The sequence below is a fragment of the Mesoplodon bidens genome (assembly GCF_964165515.1).
Source record: "Mesoplodon bidens genome assembly, chromosome: 2".
In the NCBI taxonomy this organism is placed as follows: Eukaryota; Metazoa; Chordata; class Mammalia; order Artiodactyla; family Ziphiidae; genus Mesoplodon; species Mesoplodon bidens.
The window spans coordinates 69373636-69395936 of record NC_138177.1 but is presented as its reverse complement, the minus strand read 5'-3'; the positions used below and the strand labels follow the sequence as shown (position 1 = coordinate 69395936).

Sequence of the window (22301 nt, the reverse complement as noted above, 5' to 3'; positions counted from 1 at the left end):
AGCCAAGCTCTCCTCTCCGTTTCCCCTCTCCCCTGGTCACGGCCTTAGGTGTGTCTGACCCCGACAGCCAAGCGCATGGCTCGGAAGAACTGCTTGGTGAAGAACCTGGAGGCGGTGGAGACGCTGGGCTCCACCTCCACCATCTGCTCCGACAAGACAGGCACCCTCACCCAGAACCGCATGACCGTCGCCCACCTGTGGTTCGACAGGACCATCTGTGAGGCCGACACCAGCGAAGAACAGACTGGTGACTAGTGGCGTTGGTGGTCGAAGAGTGGAAGGATGTGGGGAATGTGATGAGTAGCTGAGAGGGCGTGGTGAGTCCAGACAGCAAGAAGGTAGCTGAAAAGAGAGAGGAGAGCAGGGAGGTGTGGAGGAGATGAAACGTTGTCTCTGAGAAGCATCTGGGCGCAGAAGGGGTGTGCATAAACTCCTGCTTTAAGCTCTCCTATCCCTGCTGACTGTTCTGTTCTCTCTCCCTAGGGAATTCATTTGCCAAGGGCTCTGATACCTGGTTTATCCTGGCCCGCATCGCTGGCCTCTGCAACCGGGCTGATTTTAAAGCTAATCAGGAGTACCTTCCCATAGCTAAGGTGTCAGGCCCAAGGGAGTAAAGGGTACCTCGGTGTTCAGGGTATAACCTGCCCTCTCCCCTCAATATCTCGTTCCTGACCCTCGGTGATGCCCCCAGCACCCCTCCCCATTCTGTTCCTTTCCTTGACACCGCCGGCAAGCCCAGGTGCCTTGCCTCTCGGACTCATTATACCAACCCCATCCCCGCAGCGGGCAACAGCAGGGGATGCTTCTGAGTCAGCCCTCCTCAAGTTCATCGAGCAGTCTTACAGCTCTGTGAAGGAGATGAGAGAGAAAAGCCCCAAGGAGGCAGAAATTCCCTTTAATTCTACCAACAAGTACCAGGCACAGAACCGACAAAGGTAGGAAAATAGCAGTGGGGGATGGGCTTGTCATCTGGGGAAACGGGAGCTTTGCCTTTGCCTTTATGTCTGAGCTGTAGAACAGATACAGTGGATAATCAGCACCCCAATTAGGAGGAAGGGTCACCTTAAGGGAAAGTGGCAAACAGGTAAATGCAGGCATAGGTGATAAAGGAAGAGGCATTCAGTCGTAAGCAGACTTGAGGCTATGCCACTTGTGCAGAGAGCAAGTCATAAAGTGCTCTCTGAAATGTCCATAGGCAGCAAAGGCTGGCAGGGGAAAGTCGCTTTAAAGGCCAGCTGGGGAAAGTCACGTTAAAGGCGTCTCCGCGGCAGCTGTGAAATTTGCTTCTGCAGAATATGTTGGATTTGCCAGTCACTTCCCTGAGGCATCTTATCTCACTAGTCATCAAATATTTCTTTTCATTCCGTGCCTGCAGTTCTAGCAGCTGCCATCAGGTAGGCGGTCAGGGCTTTCCAGAGTGTTTGCGAAGCTGTTTTCCCAGGGCCATTTTGTCCATGATCCAGGGAGGACTGGCAAGGGAAGGAAAAATTGCTGAGGGAGGGACAGTGGTGGCCCTGACAGTAAAATCGATTTTACTGGGACAAGAAACCCAGTACTTCCCTCCCACGTGAGAACCCTGGCACACTTTGAGGAAAGTGTGGAAAGGAGGGAATGGTGGCATCACCATGATGGGAGCTCTAGCAGCTAAGCTTTGACTCATATGGGACAATCATGATTTACTTAGGGTAGTGGAATTCTCCAAATTCATGTACTGCCCTAAAGGTCAGACATCAGGTGTGGGTAACAGAGAAGAAAGTCAACTCCCAAAAGTCAGCTTTGGTTTTGTGTCTTAAAAAACACATAATAGTGCTCACTTCAGCAGCACATACACTAAGACTAGAACAATACAGAGAAGATCATCATGGCCCCCCCATGACAGGCAAATTCATGAGGCGGTCCATACTTTTATATTTGAAAGTTGCTTAAGAGAATAGATCTTAAAAGTTTTTGTCACAAGAAAAAACAATTTTTGTAACTAAAAAAAAAATGCCATAACAGGGCTTCCCTGGCTGCGCAGTGGTTGAGAGTCCGCCTGCCGATGCAGGGGACGCGGGTTCATGCCCAGGTCTGGGAGGATCCCACATGCCGCGGAGCGGCTGGGCCCGTGAGCCATGGCCGCTGAGCCTGAGCGTCTGGAGCCTGTGCTCTGCAATGGGAGAGGCCGCAGCAGTGAGAGGCCCGCATACCGCCAAAAAAATAAATTAATAAAAGCCATAACAAAATAACAAAAGCTATATAGATCTTTTTAAACCAAATTATCTATATTTTCACCCTGAATGCTGAACGAGTAAAAGTTAAAGAAACAGATCCATAGTTTTTTGTCTCATCTGACTTTTCATCAGTGTAATAAGATAGGTCCCCTAGGCCCAAACTGCAAACTTATTTCCACTTTTTCCTGACGTTTAGTGACCTCACTAACCAGACAGGAATTTTGTGCTTGGCAGGGCCCAATTAAAGCCTTCGACTGGAAAGAATTAGGTACCTCTCCTTCCACAAGATTCAAAATAAAATAAAACATACCCATGACATTTGATGGGACGTCCAACAAAATAGCAACCTTTCCCCCAAATGACAACGTTAGTGCCTTTTCTGAGCTACCGAATATCAAGTTCGAACAGCAAAATCCTTCTCTGCACCAAGTGTGCTCGGCCAGCCTGCAAGCTACCCAGCTCTGGCGGGGCTTGCTTGGGGGGTCCAAGAAAACACCTCTGGCTCCTTTTGCTCCGTACCCAAGAACAACTTGCCTTAGTCAGCTTGTTCTTGGGACAGTCAGAGGCTCCGGTCTGCAAGGGACATCTTAGCCTGGCGGTCGTTTGCAAGGCCTGGTCTCTTTCCGTCTCTGAGATCAAAATGAAAGGAAGAAGTTTCTCTGTTCTGATATTTCCAGATTTCTCCCATCTTTTTCACCTGTAATTTTCTATCAAGATGTGATGTTTCTGTGCTCAAATTACTAGCTTAAGCAGGTCTTGCTGTCATCTCTGAGAATCTCCAATAAATAGTCAACAAATAGGGGTTTTTTTGTTGTTGTTTTTTTGCGGTACACGGGCCTCTCACTGTTGTGGCCTCTCCCGTTGCAGAGCACAGGCTCCGGACGCTCAGGCTCAGCGGCCATGGCTCACGGGCCCAGCCGCTCCGCGGCATGTGGGATCTTCCCAGACCGGGGCACGAACCCGTGTCCCCTGCATCGGCAGGCAGACTCTCAACCACTGCGCCACCAGGGAAGCCCAACAAATAGGTTTTAAGTGCTCAGAAAATTTTTTTTAAAAATTTTTACAGCCTTCTGCTTACATGAGTTAAGGTTTTCCCTCTTAACGGCTTAAGCATATTTTAAATATAACAGTTTTGGGCAAGTTTCCAAAGAAGCCATTTTAACCACATTTTACACCCAGGTTTCCCACCCGGCTTCTCCTTGGGCCAGTACAGTCTGGTCCCCTCGGTACCACAAGCTCAATTCCTCTCAATGTGCTGATTTTGTTACCCAACAGGCCACGTAGCAGGAATTTCCTGTCGATCATAAGAGGAAACCCAGAGACAGTTCCTTTTCCCAGATCAGAGATCACAGGATAATGAAAAATGAAACTGATCTTATTTCTCTGTCCTCAAGTTGTCTCCTTAGGTTCTCTTCCTGACTACGCCCTCCCCTCCCCAGCTGAGCCACAGGGACCCCCAACTCACACCGTCGAGCCCCTCTCAGGGGCTGTGCCATGTTTCCAGGAGACATGGGGCTAGAACGACTAACCAGTTTTTGCTCTGTGCTTCACAGTTTTCGATATATTCTTTTTTTTTGGTTTTGAGACGTGTTCTGTTTATTGGGGAAAAAATTCATAAACACAAAATAACAGTACATTCAACATATAAACAAAATTCTTAAAGATGTGATTATACAAATTCTACTGGCAACACTTGGAAAACAGTTTATTCATCAGTCCCAAAAATGAACATAAAAATATAAGAAGCAACCACAGTTCAGTGTCAAACTAAACAAGTCAGAATGCTTAAAGAGTTTGGTAACTCAAAGTGAATAGATAACTTTAGTCTTTTGGGAAAAAATAAAAGACAGCATTAATAGAAACAAAGCAACGATCATAAATTTTAAGTAGACTTCATCACTAAATATGTGATGACAGAGTTAACAAAGAACTTAGAGCACAGGGTGGTTAAGAGAGCACGTTCTAAAGTGAGTCTATCTGAGTTCTTTCCTTGACAGCCTCTACTTCCTAGCTGTGTGATTCTGGACACAGCTTAACCTTAATTTTGTCATCTACAAAATAAAGAAATTGATAGTACTACTACAGGGTAGTAGCTGAGAGGATTAAATGACAATTCATGTAAAGCACTTGGAACAGTGGCTGGCACATAGTAAGTGCTCAATAAGTGTTGTTATTACTATTCGTCCTAATCCTGTCCTTCAGGCTCAAACAACCATGGTAAAGAACTGTCAGTGTTTTTCAATATATTCTTTACAAATATTATCTTTCTTTTATAAAAACCCAATGAAGTGGGCAACGTAGAACCTTTTACATTTTATCAAAGGAGCTAAAGTTTGGAGAGGTTAAGTGGACTGACCTGAGGTCATAAAGCTAAGAAAGCATTCCTGCTGGCCCTAGAGCACAGGTGGTTTTTTTTGTTTGTTTGTTTGTTTTGTGGTACGTGGGCCTCTCACTGCTGCGGCCTCTCCCATTGCAGAGCACAGGCTCCAGACGCGCAGGCTCAGCGGCCATGGCTCACGGGCCCAGCCGCTCCGCGGCATGTGGGATCTTCCCAGACCGGGGCACGAACCCGTGTCCCTTGCATTGGCAGGCGGACTCTCAGCCACTGCGCCACCAGGGAAGCCCTAGCACAGGTGTTTGACTCTAAGTTTTCTTTCCTGTCTTCTCTGCTGTCTCTGTGGCCCCCTGACTTCTGCTTCTAGCCACCCAGGCAGAGAGGAAGCAGGGAGGGGAGAGTGCCTGGGCTGCCCTTAACGCCAGTCTGGCTGAGAAGATAACAGATTCCTGTGCAAATAATACCAGGCTGGAGGTTCCTGCAAGGGAGGAAGGGTGGGCTCAACCAAAGGTCGGATTTTGCTGGAGGGAGGGGGGCTGCGCTGGTTTAGGGGACAAAGGAAATGGAGGTATGACACAGCTTGCCTGTTGGCTTTACCCTCAGAAAACTTACCCTTGCTTCTTTGCCCCAAACCTCGCTCTCTCCTCCTATTCTTCTCCTCTCCCTAGATGTCCATCCACCTTCGGGAGGACGGCTCCCAGACCCACGTACTGATGATGAAGGGGACGCCTGAGAGGATCTTGGAGTTTTGCTCTACTTACCTTCTGATAGGGCAGGAGTACCCAATGGATGATGAAATGAAGAAAGCCTTCCAGAATGCCTACTTGGAACTGGGAGGTCTGGGGGAACGCGTGCTAGGTGAGGGGGCTGCGGGAGAAGCCTTTGAAGAGTGGCATCAAAACAGTCATTATTGGGCTTCCCTGGTGGCGAAGTGGTTGAGAGTTCGCCTGCCGTTACAGGGGACACGGGTTTGTGTCCCGGTCCGGGAAGATCCCACATGCTGCGGAGTGGCTAGGCCCACGAGCCATGGCCGCTGAGCCTGCGCGTCCGGAGCCTGTGCTCTACAACGGGAGAGGCCACAACAGTGAGAGGCCTGCGTACCAAAAAAAAAAAAAAAACAAAAAAAAAACAGTCATTATTTGTGGGGTGAAAAATCTTGGAGGTTGGGGCGAGCAGGATAGAGACATAGACAGTGGAATGACTACTGGTCCTTTCTTCTGTCTCTCTCTAGGGTTCTGCTTCTTGAATCTGCCGAACACTTACTCCAAGGGATTCAAGTTTAACACTGATGAAATCAATTTTCCCATGGATAACCTTTGTTTTGTGGGGCTCATCTCCATGATTGACCCTCCCCGAGCTGCCTGATGCCGTGGGCAAGTGTCGGAGTGCCAGGATTAAGGTAAACACTGGAGCATCCCAGATGCCCCTCACTTGTCATAAACTGGATCAACAGTAGAAAACCTCGGACAGAGTAGGTTCTTGGTTTAACGGAACTGATTTCTCCTCCTGAGCTTATGAGTTGCAGTCTTAAGAGAGAACTTAATAGTAAGTGTCCTCTGTAGTTAGAATCCTGCCTTGCATTGAACATTAGAATCACTAGGGGATGAACACAACATCATAGATCAACTATACTTCAATAAAATTAAAAAATAAAATGAGATCACCAGGGGAGCTTTAAAAATCTGATGTCTTGGCCATACTCCAGACCCTTTCAATTAGAAATGCTCAGGGTGGAGCCCAGGCATCTGTATTTTTAAAAACTTTCCTAGAGATTCTGATGTGCAGACAAATTTGAGAACCATCACCCTAGGACAGTGCTTCTCAAACGAATGTGCATGTGAATCGCCTGGGGGTTTTGTTGGAATGCAAATCCTAATTCAGTAGGACTAGGACACCCCAAGATTCTGCATTTGTAACACACTCCCAGCTGATGCCATTGCGGCTGGTCTGCAGGCCACACTAGGAGTAGCAAAGTGGTAGAAGGTGTCCTATAAATGTACTGCTGGATGGGTTGTAAAAAGGGTGAGGCCAAGAGGGCTGGGGGCCTGGAGCAGGCACTAGTGAGAATGAGAGATTGAGAGCTGGGGCCCCTCAACGGATCTGACTCAGGGTGAGAAGCTGCCCTAACAGGTGTACGTCCAGGAGTAAAAGCTAGAAACCAAAACGAAGTGGTTCAAGAGTAAAACGCAGCTGCAGAACAAACCTAGAGATGGGAATTCCTCTTTAATCAGGGTGGGCTTTGGACTTCATGGGATTGCAGCAGTAAAATTCCTCTAATTCTGAGATGCTCTGTATCCCACATTTCAAATTCTAAGACTCCTGTACATCTTCATAGATTAGGTATTGTCACCTTCCCTGCTCATACTTGATATTCTGGGAATATCTGGGAGGGCAGGTTGGAGGGAGTTGGGCTAGAAGTATTTAAGGAGAACTGGATGCTATCTGTTAGAGATGGCTTCATCTTGACCTTTAACTGTTGGCAGTTTGTCTTGGAGCAGCCTGGGCTGCACTAAGTACAATGATTCGTCACTACAGTGGGAACCAAGGAATAGGATATTATTCTGAGTGAATTCCCTAATTACTACAAGATGTTTGGGGTGGTACAGTTCTTTGCGGAGACAGCATTATTATAACACGTCTGCATAGGATAGCCACGTATCTTGATACTCCTCCGTGGTTCTGTAAGCTACCACGTCATACATATTGTGGGAGATAAATGGAGAAGGGGTTCATTTGCATTTTCTCAGCTTTGAGGTGGGCTGCCAGCATGAGGAATAAAATTGTGGTTATTATTGTGCATTGTGTTATTGATGTGCACATAATAACACAGTCTAAAATTCACCTCACCTGGGAATTTATGGATCTCTTTAGCAAGAAGAAGAGTTTCAATTGTGCCTACTGTGTGGGGGGAGGCCCAACCAGGAGACAAAGAGGTGATTTGAGCCAGGTGGCCTGCCAGAGCAGGACACGGTCACGGCCTGAGGCAGAACGAGCTGTGATAGGTAACCATCTGAATAAGATTCCGGCTGGCCTGGAGCTGACACCTGAAGCAGGAGGCCTGGTGCTTTCTGGGCCAGACTTTGTTCTGGGCACAGGTTTACATTTTAATTTCTTACTTCTTCTGGACCTGAAGCTGACAGGAATTTGGCAGACTTGGTGAGGAATTTTGAATCACACCCTTTTCCCTCTAAGGAAATGTAAGACGAACACATGAGGCCATCCTTCAAGGTGGACAAAATGTAATGGTTATACAGGGGGTTTTCCCATAGGAGAGACCCTTCCAAGGTCAACTCCAAAATGGTGTTGATGCCAAGCTAATGGATATGATGAGGCTGCTGAAAGAGGCTGGTTAACGGCTGCATGGCAGCAAAGTTTTTACAATTGACGGTGGGACTGGTATTTCTCAGAGCCACGTGTTCAGACCTTTGGAATAAACTTAATTTTACAAAACTAAAATAAGGGACTTCCCTGGCAGTCCAGGGGTTAAGACCACCCTTCCAGTGCAGGGGGCGCAGGTTTGATCCCTGGTTGGGGAACTAAGAGCCCACATGCTGCCTGGCGTGGCCAAAAAAAACAACAACAACAAAAAACTAAAACAAAATGATGCCATCCTCTTTGCCACTACCTGAGGCCCTTAGTAGTACGAAGATACTTGGCCCCTGCTATGAACGCAGCCCCCTCTAAGAACTGCAGCTGAGCCATGAGGGCCTACAGAATGGTCACCAACACTGGACCGTTTCTCTCAGATGGGTCTGATCTGGAGGAAGAGAGTCCAAGGGAACAAGAGGGCAGCTGGCAAGACTGCGTGGGAACACCAGAGGTACAGTCAGCACCGAGAAGTTGGAAATGAAATTCTTTTAGTACTTGACAAATTCCAGAAACCACTAGATGTTCTTTACTTCAAAGGGAGCCATTCTTTGTAGAACTGCGCTTCTACTGTATGTATGCATCTCAATGTTCTGTGAAATTGTGTCCTAGGAACTCACTCTTGGGGTGACTGACTTTGTTTTTATTTCTCCGGCCTGGCATGGAGGTGATACTTCCAGAAACTACTGCAGATCGGCCCATCTGAGTGGTCAAGCTGGGCTAGCTACCACACATGTCCTACAGGTCATTATTGATGAACCAGTAGGAAACGTTCAGGGCACTGTAAGCCTGGAAAGGCATCACTGAGGGCTCAATCTGAACCACCTCTGGAATCTTCTAATCGTCTGTGCAGTTCCCTCTCAGATCCTCACCAGTTGCCTCGTGCCCCACAGGCCGAACTTGGTGAGGCCCCAGTGCCCCACAACCAAGCCAGGGCACTTGAAACCAATGGTGTGGGTAACTGCTCACAGCACACCTTTCCTGAGTCTCTGGCGATCCCAGATTAGTTAGCACTCCTTCCAGCAAGCCCGCTGTGCCAGTGTGGAATGAGGAGGGCTCATGGGAAAACTCCTTCAAAGCTTATTTCCACGCTCTGGAAGTAAACAGACTGACCTTTCCAGGACCTCTGTTCTTAGTTCAGCCACAGTCAGATAGTTTCCTTCTCCCTCCCACCAGAGCCTGAGAATTATGTGCTTGGAGGGCACTTGGGAACCATGGGCAGTGGTTCCCAGGAAGCGATCTTTCCTTCATTCTGTAATTGCTTGTTGATGGATTACTATGTGCTAGGGATTATGCTATGGCTGGAAACTTAACGAGGAATCATAGGCACGGCCCCACTCTCTCCAGGAGGGGAGAGAGACAGACAAGCCATCACACAGAGATGTGAGGAGGACTAAATGAACAGAAGGCTAGAAGAGCACAGAGCATGAGCACCTGATCTTTGGGGAGGAAAGGGACAGGACTAGGGCTGACCCCAGGTATCCAGAAAAGGGCTGGAATCCAGGGGCACGAGGAGGCAGTGGGAAAAAGAGAGGTAGACTGAGGATCTAGATGAATGAGGGCCTAGATGAAATTTTCCTAGGCAGATGGATTATTCCAAATGTTCCTTTATTACCACTGTTCTGCAGGTAGGTGTTTCTGTCTTTGAGCTTAAAGAGGCAGAATATCTTCTGGAGCAATTAAATGAAATTCTGAATACAGTAAATACACCCAAATCCCTGATTTATTCCTGGGAAAACTAGAGCTCAAATTATCCTATGTTTTATGTTCTGATGGCCCTGACCCACTCCCATGGGTTGAAGCCACCGTAGCAAGATTTTTGATTGACAGCACAAGTTCTTGGGAATGAGCTACTTAAACCCCTGTGGGATGGTAGCAGTGATCTGTTAGTTCTTAGAGAGAGAGGTGAAGGACCCGGGACCTCCCTGAAGATGATTCTGCTCCTTTTCCCTCCCCTTCCAACCAAGGTGATTATGGTAACAGGGGATCATCCCATTACAGCCAAGGCCATTGCCAAGGGTGTGGGCATCATATCAGAAGGCACCGAGACAGCAGAGGACATTGCTGCCCGGTTCAAGATCCCTGTCAGCCAGGTCAATGCCAGGTGAGATCCCCGAAAGGACTCAGATCTGCCATTTTTTCCCTCCATCCTTAGCCTGCCCCACCCACTAACATTTTCAGAGGTTCTTTCTATAGGTAGGATGTGCAGAGTTTACTTACTGCAAAGTAAAACATAATAGGAAAATGACCAAGCAACTATGTCGGTGGGTTTTCCGATGAAGGTGGGACAAAGAAGGAGGTAGAGAAGAGGGAGGAGGAGGTGGGAGAGGAGGGAAGGAATGCAATGTGCCAATCTGGGGACAGTGCATGGCTGGGGACAAGTGAGGAGATGGGGTTGAAAGGAGAAACAAGGAGGTTAAAGCAAAGATGGCTTAGAGGGCACCAGGACACCTGGTGAATTCTCAACACTCTGAACTAGTCTTTTGAAATTCCTCTCCCTCAGGGATGTCAAAGCCATTGTAGTGCATGGCTCAGAACTAAAAAATATGAACTCAGAGCAGCTTGATGAGATCCTCCAAAACCACACTGAGATCGTGTTTGCTCAGACCTCCCCCCAGCAGAAGCTCATCATTGTAGAGGGATGTCAGAGGCTGGTAAGGGAGACCAAGGAGGCTTGGAGAATCTGGAGGGAACCACATGGCACAGCCCAGCCCCAAACCAAGCATAGGAATGTGTGGGCTGGGCTAGAGGAGGCTCCAGAGAGCATCCCATCATGAACCCCTGAGACAGGCATCCATTTGGGGGCTCCCTGTGAGTTTTGCTATCTCAGGACGTGCGGGAGAAGGAAGGGCCAAGAGGCCTAAACCAAGCATGATTACATCAAGAAACAAGGGATGATGGAATCAAACTGACCTTTGGGATGGGTCCTCAATCTGACACAATAATTATTTCACTCTCTCTGTGCTTCACCCAGGGAGCCATTGTGGCGGTGGCAGGCGACTGGGTGAACGACTCCCCCGTGCTGAAGGAGGCGGACATCGGCATTGCCATGGGCATTGCTGGCTCTGATGTGTCTAAGCAGGCAGCTGACATAATCCTGCTGGACGACAAATTTGCCTCCATCGTCATGGGTGTGGAGGAGGGTGAGGAAGCAGGGTGCCCAGGGTAGGGTGAGGAAGCAGGTGCCCAGGTTGGTAGGTACCAACTCTCACCTGCTCAGACTCAGGTGAGAGTTGGGGTACATTATTCTCATTCCCTTTGCCCATCCTCCAACCTCCTGTACAGACTGGGAGAAATCACTGTAAGTCAAAATTTTGCAAATTAGATTCAGCTGGTACTTAGCACATCACTCTCTCGAGCCCTTATGAGATTGGAGGAAAGTCCAGATTTTCTAGGGAGAGTGGGGCTCTAGTGCAGCACAGCATTGTTTTTCTTCTCTCATGGGGATTCAAGTGGGTCTACAGTAAGTTTCAGGGTATAGCTATACCGTGAGACTACTCTGTACTCCACAACCTCAGGAGGACTTTCTAGCAACCTGTTGTCTGAATGATGTTGACATATCAAGATCAGCTGGAGCCTGATCTATGAAGTGACTGCATGAGCTAAACTAAGCCCCCTCTTTCCCAGAGACAATACCCACTAGCGTACAGGAGAACCCCAGAATTCTGCTTCCCAGGCTCCCTGATTTCTGATTTCTGCCTGGAGCTATGTTATGAAAATCTATGACAATCCACATAATAGTAATAGTTAACATTTTATTTAGACCTTGTATGATCCTCAGTAGTTTATATCCACTCAATTCAATGAACTTTCTGAGTATCAACTATGTACCAGGCACTAGTCTTGATCCTGGGGATACTATAATTGGGAATAAAAACACACATCCCTGCCCTTGTGTAACTTAATTTCCAGTGGAGACAGACAGACAATAAAGTAAACTGAACAGTATAATATAAGAAGACAAGTGCAATGGAAAAAAATGAGTAAAGCAGGGAGTGGAAGGAGAGATGACAATATTAGAAAAGGTTGTCAGGGAAGGACTCAAGCCATCTTGCAAGGCAGGAGGAATGAAGGTGAGGGGTGCCCAAGATCACAAGCTAGTTATGGCAGAAAATGGAATTAGAACCCAAGACCAGGCTCTTTCCACTTCAGACTTTTATTTAAATTGAAGTATAGTTGACTTACAATGTTCTCTTGGTTTCTGGTGTGTAACAAAGTGATTCAGATACAGATAGATAGATACATACATATATATGTATGCACATATATATACACATATATTCTTTTTCATATTATAGTATATTACAAGATATTGAATATAGTTTTCTCTGCTATACAGTAGGACTTTGTTGTTTATCTATTTTACATACAGTAGTTTGTATCTGCTAATCCCAAACTCCTAATTTATCTCTTCCCTGTCTCTCCCTTTTCCCCTTTGGTAACCCTAAATTTGTTTTCTATGTCTGTGAGTCTGTTTCTGTTTTGTAAATAAGTTTATTTGTGTCATGTTTTAGGTTCCACATATAAGCAATATCATATGATATTTGTCTTTCTCTGTCTGACTTACTTCACTTAGTATGATAACTTCTAGGTCCATCCATGTTACTGTGAATCAGCCTTAATCTTCTAATGGCTTTTATATTGGCATTCTCACACATATCTAAGTATTAACAGGCCCCACCCTGCTTAATTTTCAGAGATCAGATGATAGTAGCCATGTTGAACCCAAGAACAAAGAGTATACAGATATGGCATGTTAATAAATCACGGCTCTAATTACGAGTCACACAATTTAGAAACAAAACTGGGGCTGCCAAGGCCTAAGACCTTCGGACCCTTTCATGGACTGTGACACTGCTTTGTAGTGGTCTCTCTGTCCAGGAGCTGGTTTGTGGAAGGCGTGATGTCTCTGTGCTTCTCACAGAAGGTTGACCATCCTTCCCAGGCCGCCTGATCTTTGACAACCTGAAGAAATCCATCGCCTATACCCTGACCAGCAACATCCCTGAGCTCACCCCCTTCCTGCTGTTCATCATCCTCGGTATCCCACTGCCTCTGGGCACCATAACCATCCTCTGCATTGACCTGGGCACTGACATGGTGAGGACTAAGCTGGGATCTAGCTCATGGAACTCCTGTGAAACAGACTGAGGAGTAGGAAAAATCTGTGTCCGGGGAGAGGGGCAGAGCTCGAGTTACTTCTGAGTTTCCTTCTGAACTGTGTGTTCCCTGTCGCTTCCACCCTCCATCCTCCAGGTCCCTGCTATCTCCTTGGCTTATGAGTCGGCTGAAAGTGACATCATGAAGAGGGCTCCACAGAATCCAAAGACTGATAAGCTGGTGAATGACCGTCTCACTGGCATGGCCTACGGACAGACTGGTGTGGCCAGAGGAATGAGGGGTGAAGGGAGCGGGGAGCGGCTGCACCAGCGTGGCCACTGGACCAATCTTGGCTTGGAAGTCAGGGAGATATTTTCTTAACAACAAACTGTGCTGGGCCCTGGGACACAAAAAAACATTGATCTCTGATCTACCCTTGACTTAAGAGTCTAGTCAAAAAGGAGCAAAAGTACATAAAATGATGGCAAGTTGTTCTCCAAGTGCCAAATGAGTATAGATAGGACATACTGCAGGAGTACAAAGCAAGAGGACTCACCAATCTTGAGGACAGTTGGAGAGGCCTTATGGAGGAAACAGGACTTAAACTTGGTGCTGGAAGATAGGGCTTAGACTAGTAAATGGATGGTCTGGCGTGGGGGACCAGAGGATACCTGATTGTTGAAGAGTGAATAAACCAGTTTGGTGGAGTGCTTATTCCTGATAAAGAAGTAGTGGAAAATGAGGCTGTGGACACAGGTAGCATTTATAGCAGGGCCAGCTTTGAAAGACGTTTGAGAGCCATTAGAGGTCTTTGTTCTTGAGTTCCTAAATACGATAGGGGTACAGGAAAGAGACGGGGACAGAGGAGACAATCCTAATATCTAGAGATGGAGACACATAGGAAAAAAGCACAGATTTAGGATACATACCTATGTTTGAATCCCAATTTCACAACCTGTATGACCCTGGACAATGACTGAGTCTTTTTCGTGCTTCAGTTTTCCCACTTATGAAATGTAAATGATAGTTCAGAATTGTTGTAAGAATCAATGTCCACTGGTCCCTACACAGTGCACAGATCTGTGGTCAGTAGGCAAACATTAACGTCAGCCATAGCCGTGGTCCAGGCATGAGGTGGTGGAGGTTTTGACCAAGGGAGAGACAAGGGGCAGATGGGAGAGATGCGACGGGATGAGAGGACTTGATGAGTGCCCTGGTGTCAGAAAGAATGGACAGGGAGGAGTCCAGCACTCACTCAGTGGGGAGAGGGAACAAATCCCCTCTAAGGTCCTTTCCAGTTTTAAGCTTATATGATAAAAAGATGACTCTAGATTACAGCTTAGAAAGAAATGTCAGAGTTTGGAGACAAGTCCTACAGAGATGGTGGGATCAGATCATTAATGGCATGAATCTTCAGCAATACAGCTCAGACACACATCAACCCTGCTAGAAGCAAGCCCCAGGCAGCACCCCTTCCATGGTCTGCCTTTTGAGATCCTTCTCTGAATCAGGTTCCCCTGACCTGAGACTCTATCACTCACAGGGATAATCCAGGCTCTGGCAGGATTCTTCACCTACTTTGTGATCTTGGCTGAGAATGGTTTTAAACCTATTGATCTGCTGGGCATCCGCATCAGCTGGGAAAATCGATACCTCAATGACCTGGAGGACAGCTATGGACAACAGTGGGTGAGTAAAAGGTAGGGTAGTAGATTGTGACCAGTAAGAGTGAAGAAGTAATGAGGAAGAGTGAGTGTAGCAAGTTTTTGCAGAGTAGGAGAATGGAGGCACCAGGCAGACAGAGATGATCCTCATCTTCAGTCCTACAGGAGCTTTCTAACATTTGTCCTCAGTCTCCAATCACATCAGCAAATATGCTTCTCTTTGTTTACGCTGACCTCATTTCCATTCATTCTTACTGTCTGTTGTCTGTCCTTATCTTCCTGGGTCTTTTTGGCTTCCTTGGACCTGGAAGTCTACTTTGTCAATCAACTTTTTGGAGCTGATTTCTGGTTTTCCAGGTTCTAATCATCATTGTCCCAGAAGTGAGTGCTGGGTCCACTTTCTCCTGTTATGCTCCTTTTCCATGGGTAGTCAAAGAGTATGATTTTAAATCTGAAAATGTATTTTCTTTGTATATCTCTTCGTTGTTCTTCTAAACTTTTCAAACTTAGAGGATGCGCCTCTGTATTAGTCATTCCTAACACTCAAGATGAATAAGGTCCAAACCGAAGCCCTCCAACCAACAATATTTGCTTAAGAATTTTAGTGAGTATGCTTGTTTGCATCTGTGAACGCCCATCCCAATTTCTAAGACAGTGGGAGATGTGACGCCAATTTTTGCTAGAATCATAGGACCATAGAGTTCACACAGTCTACAGAGGACATTATGGTCTATTGGAAAGATTTAGTGACTTGCTTAAAGTCCCACAATGAATCCCTATAACAGTTGGACTAGAAATCTGGACTGATTCCTGCCCGGCACTTTCCCACTTCACCATGATGTCTCCAAACCAAGATAACTGCAGGTCTCTCAAAAGTATGTTAAAATCGGGGCTGTTGGAACATTGCCCCTCATACACAGTAGGCTTCCACTATCTGAGCCTCATGAGACCAACAGATGTCAATGTTCCCAGCTACCAACACTGCTCCAGGGTCCAAAGATGCCCAGAGTCCTCATTGCTATGTACCTTGTCAACATCTCCTCAGACCTCGGATCAAGACCCTTGTTAGTTTTATATCTTGATACCATCTCCCTGCTATCAAGATGAAGCTTGACACATGTTTATTTACAATAAATTAAAGATAATTAATTTGAATTAACATCAAATTACATCAGTGACGTCTTGAGATATTCCAAAATGGGTTGAGAACAATTGCCCTGTGGAATAAAGGCCATAAGGCAAGGTCTCTGCCTCTTCCACTGCTGTAATCTTCAGATAATCGAGTATATAGCTGCCCACCCAGGAAGTACCCTACATACTGCTAGATAGCTCCTTATCTTCTAAATACCTCTAGCAGTAATTCCATTAATCACCATTCTTTCATTCATTCATTCAGCAAGTATATGTTGAGCATCTTCTATGCACCGGGTACTGTTTTGTCCCTGGAATATAGTAGTGAACAAATTTGGCCAAGTTACTGCTCTCATGGAGCTTATATTCTAGTTAGGGGCACAGAGTGGGAGGGGAGAAAGATAATAGCCAAATATATAACATATTGGGTCCATGGGTTTTAAGTCCAAGTCCAAGAAGTGTTGGAATTGGGATACTAGAGTAGGTGAGATGGAAAGATAAAGACAGTGATCAGAGAGAAAAGAGGTGCTTGAAATTAAAATCACAGAAAAATTGTGGCTATTGGAAAAGACAATGTCTGGAGTTTAACCATGGAAGTTAGCAGCTGGGTGGGGAGTAGAGGATACAGTTGGAGGAGAAGATCAAGACGGTGAGACCATGGTACGGGGAGGATCATCAACATGTATATTTAAACCTCCAAAACCGAGGACACAGCAGTTAGAGTGATGGTGAGTCAGGAGCTAAAATTTTCAAGTGATGTTGGGAGTGGCTCAGTTTTGGTAGCTGGCTGCAGGGGATAGTGGTGGTATGATCTGATGCACAGAAATGTGCTGACAGGTCTCATTCTAAATTCAGTGCTTGGCTCATCGATTTCCAGCCTTTGTTTTCTAATTGTTTAGGGCTCTATATTTCCCTCCAAGTACAACATTGACCACATCCCATGAGGGTCTATCTGTAGTATCTCATTATTGTTTAGTCTTACATATTTTCAAATTCTTTATTCGATCTACAAGTTATTTATAAACATGCTGTTTTATTTTTTTTTAATGGGCTTTTTTTTTTTCCTCCAGTCTAATTTAGATGCTCCTCTCCTGTGTTTCCATAGCCCTCTGTGATCTCCCTCTTGTAACCTACCTACTGTGCCGGCATAGCATATTTATCTTCCCCACTGGACTCTAAGCTCCTTCTGTGTAAAATGTGAATGAAAGAATGAACAAATGGATGAGTGAATGCCTCCCATCTGGTACCACTCTTCGGGTATCCCTTTCCCCTCTGCATGCAGATTCCCCTCTGGCCCCATCTTCCTTACCTTTTTCCTCTGACCCTGTTTTCCTCTTGAAGTCCACCTTCTTCCCTTACACCACCCTTCTTCTTAGTAAATATTTATTGAGCCATAGTACCTGCCATTCACTGAATGAAGCATGGGGAGAGGAGACACAGAGATAAGTAAGACGAGGTGCTTGCCCTTGAGGGGCTCTCAGTCAGGGAAGGCAAACATATAAACAACTCACAATTACAACATGGAAAGTGCTAAGACAGAGATACATGTGAAGGGCTGCAGGAATCTAAATAGGGGACCTATCTCAGCCTTGGGGTCCGGGGAGGCAGGAGAAGGAAGAAGCCTTTGAGGCATATTTGAATCCCTCCTGACACTGATGGCTCCCCTCTGCCCGCCCTCCCCCAGACCTATGAGCAGTGTAAGGTATTGGAGTTCACATGCCAAACGGCCTTCTTTGTCAGCATCGTGGTTGTGCAGTGGGCTGACCTCATCATCTGCAAGACCCGCAGAAACTGTCTTCCAGCAGGGCATGACGTGAGCACCGCCCACCGGCCCCAACACTCTCCCAAACTGCAGCCCTAACTCTCCTTCCCGGCCTCCAACACACCCTTAAACATTTCCTCTCAGAAACAAGATCCTAATATTTGGGATCCTGGAGGAGACGTCCTGGCTGCTTTTCTGTCCTACACTCCAGGCATGGACGTGGCCCTGCGAATGTGCCCACTCAAGTGAGTAAGGGGAGGGGTGCAAGGCAGGGTGTCTCTGGGCACAGGAAGAGCACATGGGAGGAGGCATGTTTGAGCAAGGAATTCAAGAGGGGAGCAGGCTCCACTCAGTGATGTAGAGAGAACTGCCTGTGCTCCCAGAAGGGCATCTTATCTGGGGAGGAATTAGGGACTGTACCAAGTGATCGCAACCCACTAGACATGCAAACTTAGCAGATTTGCCAGTGCTTAACAGAGTGGTACCTTTTCTATGATAATGTGTGGTATAGCTGTCCCAGGCTACACATTGCTTGGAGCTGGTGTAATCATAAAACAGCCTAATCTATGCATGGCTAGCTCTGCTGTACTTCTGCAAATCCATTTTAATGTTCATATAGGTGGGTGGGCACACTGAAATTCTTATTGTCTGGTACCTTGTTTGGTTCAAGTCCCAAGTTTTTGTTTCTTTGTGTTTTTACATTAGTATATGCTTGTGAAACTTTTCCATTTAACATTTTTATAAAGAAAAAAGCAAAACTCCCATTTCATTCCCACTCCTCCCCCACCCTGCATTGGTAACCTCTATTAATAATTTAGTGTGTAGTCTTCCAACTGATTTTCTGTGTTTACACACTTTGCTCACCTTTCTGTCCCTTGCAGTGTTCTACACAATGCTTTGTATTCTGTAGCTTTCTGTCCCTTGCAGTGCTTTACACAAGCTTTGTATTCTGTAGCTGCTCAATTAATGTTTAATAAAAGACATTGGCACTGCCCTTAGATACTGACAATTCCAGGTTTGAATTTTGGCTGTACTGTGTATTATTCTATGACCTTGGACAAGCTGGTAACCTCTCTGAGCCTCAGCTTCAACTGCAAAGTCTCGATAACACACACCTGGCAGATTGTTCTGATAATTACAGGTAGAAATGCATATAATACATGAAGCACGACATTTGGGTCCCGGTGGGCACCTTGTTAATAGTAGCTCAGTTGTTGCTGCTATTAATGTCAACATATAAATGATAGTAAACGTGGTTGAGCATTAACTGTGCTCCCAAACACTCTTGTACGTACCTTGACCATAAAACTCATCACCTAATACTGTGATTATTTATTTTGTGTGTTTATCTAACCTCTTTTCCCTGACTGCTTGAGCTTCTTGAGATCAAAGACCATCATGTCATCATGTTTATTTCCCCAGGACCTAGCACATACACAGAGTAGACATGATAATTGTTGTTGAATGAATGCATGGCTGTATGTCCGTAACTGTTTATATTGGTTGAGGGGGGTGTGTGTGTGTGTAATGAACCATGGCCTAGGCCTGCCCTGTCCAATATGGTAGCCACCATCTTTATGCAACTATTGAGCTCTTGAAATATGGCTAGTGAGACTGAGAAATTGAATTTATAATTTTAGTTGACTGAATGTTAAAAACTAAACCAGTGTCAAATATTTTTCAATTAAATACAACTTTATTGTTTTGGTTAGACTACATTTTCCTTTAACCACTGAAAATTTAGTGTCTGACTTGAGATACACTGTCAGTGTAAAATGCTCACTGGGTTTCGAGGACTCGGGATAAAAAGAAGAATGTAAAATAACTCATTAATTATGTTTATATTGATTACATGTTGAAGCAATAATATTTGGGGTTAAATAAAATATTAAAATTAATTGCACTTTTTTCTTTTTACTTATTTTCATGTGCCTACTAGAAAATATTAACTAGCACATGTGGCTCACAGTATACTTTTTTAAAAATAAATTTATTTATTTTATTTATTTATTTTTGGCTGTGTTGGGTCTTCACTGCTGGGCGCGGGCTTTCTCTAGTTGAGGCGAGTGGGGGCTACTCTCCGTTGCGGTGCATGGGCTTCTCATTGCGGTGGCTTCTCTTGTTGCGGAGCACAGGCTCTAGGCATGCGGGCTTCAGTATTTGTGGCATATGGGCTCAGTATTTGTGGCACGTGGGCTCTAGAGCGCAGGCTCAGTAGTTGTGGCGCAGGGGCTTAGTTGCTCCGCGGCATGTGGGACCCTCCCGGACCAGGGCTCGAACCCGTGTCCCCTGCATTGGCAGGCGGATTCTTAACCACTGCGCCACCAAGGAAGCCCTCACAGTATATTTCTATCGGACAATGCTGCTCTAAGCCATCTCTCTATCATCCAAGGGACAAATGTGGTCCTGATTCAAGCCCTCCCCAGAGTCCATCTTCCTGGTCTATAGAAGAGATTCAGGAAGAAAAAGATTACCTCATCTTTGCAATATAGAACAGGGTATATATTCCCTGGCAAGATATACCCCACATCTAGTCTCAGACCCATCCTGCTTGGAGTTTGTGGGTGCAAGGTCTAGAGAACCCAGAAAGCAAAGGAAGTCTCCCTCAGAGACTCCACAAAAGCTGGTAGACAATCTCTGTGAACACTGCATGTACCTCTAACACGGCATTTATCCCTTTCTGTTCTCACTGGCTTTTTATGCTCCTGTCTTGGCCCCTCCGCCCTCACTCCCCAGGCTCTGACCTCCTCAAAGGTAGGGATCAACCTCCCACACAACAAACCAAACACTCGATTCCCAGGCGCTGTTCTCTGCACCTGCCTTTCACTGGCCCCTCTATCTCCGCCCCCGCTGACAAGCTTTTGCTCTCTTCAGGATAACCTGGTGGCTCTGTGCCACTCCCTACAGCGTCCTCATCTTTGTCTATGATGAAATCAGAAAACTCATCATCCGTCGTCACCCTGGCGGTAAAACTCCCCTGCACCCTGGCCTGAGAGTCTGCCAGCGTCCTGACCAGCTGCCCCACTCCCCCTGGTTCCTCCAGGCCCACTGCCCTTCTCCCCAGCTCACTGCCCAGCCTGTGCTGTGCCTGGATCCTGCCCTCTAGTCCTTGACCCCAGCACGCTGCTCCTTCCAACCCTCAGGGCCCTGCCTTCCACCCTCAAGCCTCCCACCTTGTCCTGGCTCACCCTTCTGTTTTTCTCCCCTTGAGGCCTTCCCCAGTTCACTCTGGTCTCTTCTCTTCCACAGGCTGGCTGGAGAAGGAGACCTACTACTAAACTCAACAGAGGAAGATCTTCACATGACATCAGGGTGTCCTGAGCGCCAGGTGGGGGAGGGTTGGGGTAATGAGTTTGGGAAAACATCTGAGAGTGCACATTAGTTGGGGCAGGGAGAGGCCAGGAGGAAGAACCTTGGATGAGAGAGACAGGTGATCCTAGGGCTGGGTTGAGGGCACCATGGATAGGAGATGAGGTGGGTTGAGGGGAGCCCAGCCTGCATCTGACTGGAGCCCAGCAGGGGGCTCAGTAGCCAGTCAAGAGAGTAAATGTTTGCAACAGCCCTTAGCTCCTGGATGTGTCGCATCTGATTTTTGGAGAATGGGGATTACTGTGACACTCTCTCCCTAGGTCTTCATGGGAGCCAGGCAGGGGAAGTCTTTCAGGGACCAGAGTCAAGGCTGAGAAGGGATCAGAATCAAGCATCCTTGCCCCTTGAGGGCTACCCCCTCAAAGTCACTCTCCAACCCGACAGAGAGCAAGGACAGGTCGAGTCCTGGGATCAGAGAAACAGAGGAGGTGAGAGAGGAGCAGGGGAGCCACACCTCACAGAGGGGCCGCAGCGCCCGCTCAGGTCCTCAGATCAATGTACAGACTCATAGACTTTTCGTGCTAGACCTTATTTCATCACGAAGAACCTGAGGTGCAGAGAGGTTAAATGACTTGGAAGGGGCCACGTGGTGAGTGGTGAATGTGGGGCCGCTGCCCTGCCTCTGAGGAAGGGATTGGTGTTCCCGTAGCCCCAGTCATTAGGGCATCTCGACCCCATGCCAGCCCTCAGCTGTTTTCTCTGGCGTAACCTTGAAATAGAGGCTGGAATGACGCTGAATGGATCCCTGTAGCCTTTACTCTAGGCAAAGCACCCACCCCCTCATGCCCCAGCGCCACACAGGTGATGGATGTTCCCCAAAGCCTGGCCTCCGAGCCTAGGCCCAGCACTTGCTGCGTCTCAGGCACGTGAGGAGTCCCCGGGAGACTTTCTCTCCTGCCCACCCTTGGTGGCAGCTCTTCCTTCCTCTTCACCCACTCGCTGGCTTTTGCCCTGTGAGCTGGTCCACTTTACCCTGTGGATCGGTTCGCGCTCAGGCTTCTTTTAGAGGAGGGTTGGCTGTGCCGAACAGCATACAGAGAGAGAAATGCTGAGAAAAGCTGGTGGAAATCGTAGACTGTCACCAAAAACAAAGCACATGTGTTAGGTGACTGCACATTCTGTCTGGCGGTAGACAAAGGCCTTACTCACACCATCCATTAATCCATACAACAAGTACATTCTTACCACCCCACCCGGTTTTTTTTTTTTTTTTTTAACATAAATTTATTTATTTATTATTGGCCGTGTTGGGTCTTTGTTGCTGCGTGCGATTTTGTCTAGTTGCGGCGAGCGGGGGCTACTCTTCATTGCAGTGGCTTCTCTTGTTGCGGAGCTCGGGCTCTAGGCATGTGCGCTTCAGTAGT

The 22301-nt window shown here is 46.8% G+C and overlaps 1 protein-coding gene across 1 annotated transcript in view; it reads left to right on the top strand.

The window, feature by feature from the left end:
• The window catches only part of ATP1A4 (ATPase Na+/K+ transporting subunit alpha 4), a gene marked incomplete at both ends in the record, with an annotated part of 30842 nt that extends 9996 nt beyond the window's left edge, over positions 1–20846 (top strand). Inside the window, 18 exon segments of the mRNA XM_081257912.1 lie at positions 49–247; positions 484–593; positions 784–918; positions 5214–5403; positions 5777–5903; positions 5905–5944; positions 9879–10015; positions 10415–10565; positions 10886–11054; positions 12857–13011; positions 13168–13291; positions 14555–14700; positions 17491–17597; positions 17599–17619; positions 17713–17747; positions 17750–17813; positions 20443–20534; positions 20818–20846. Of these exon segments, the coding sequence (XP_081114038.1) occupies positions 49–247; positions 484–593; positions 784–918; positions 5214–5403; positions 5777–5903; positions 5905–5944; positions 9879–10015; positions 10415–10565; positions 10886–11054; positions 12857–13011; positions 13168–13291; positions 14555–14700; positions 17491–17597; positions 17599–17619; positions 17713–17747; positions 17750–17813; positions 20443–20534; positions 20818–20846 (2031 nt within the window).
• Between the last annotated feature and the right edge of the window lie 1455 nt (positions 20847–22301).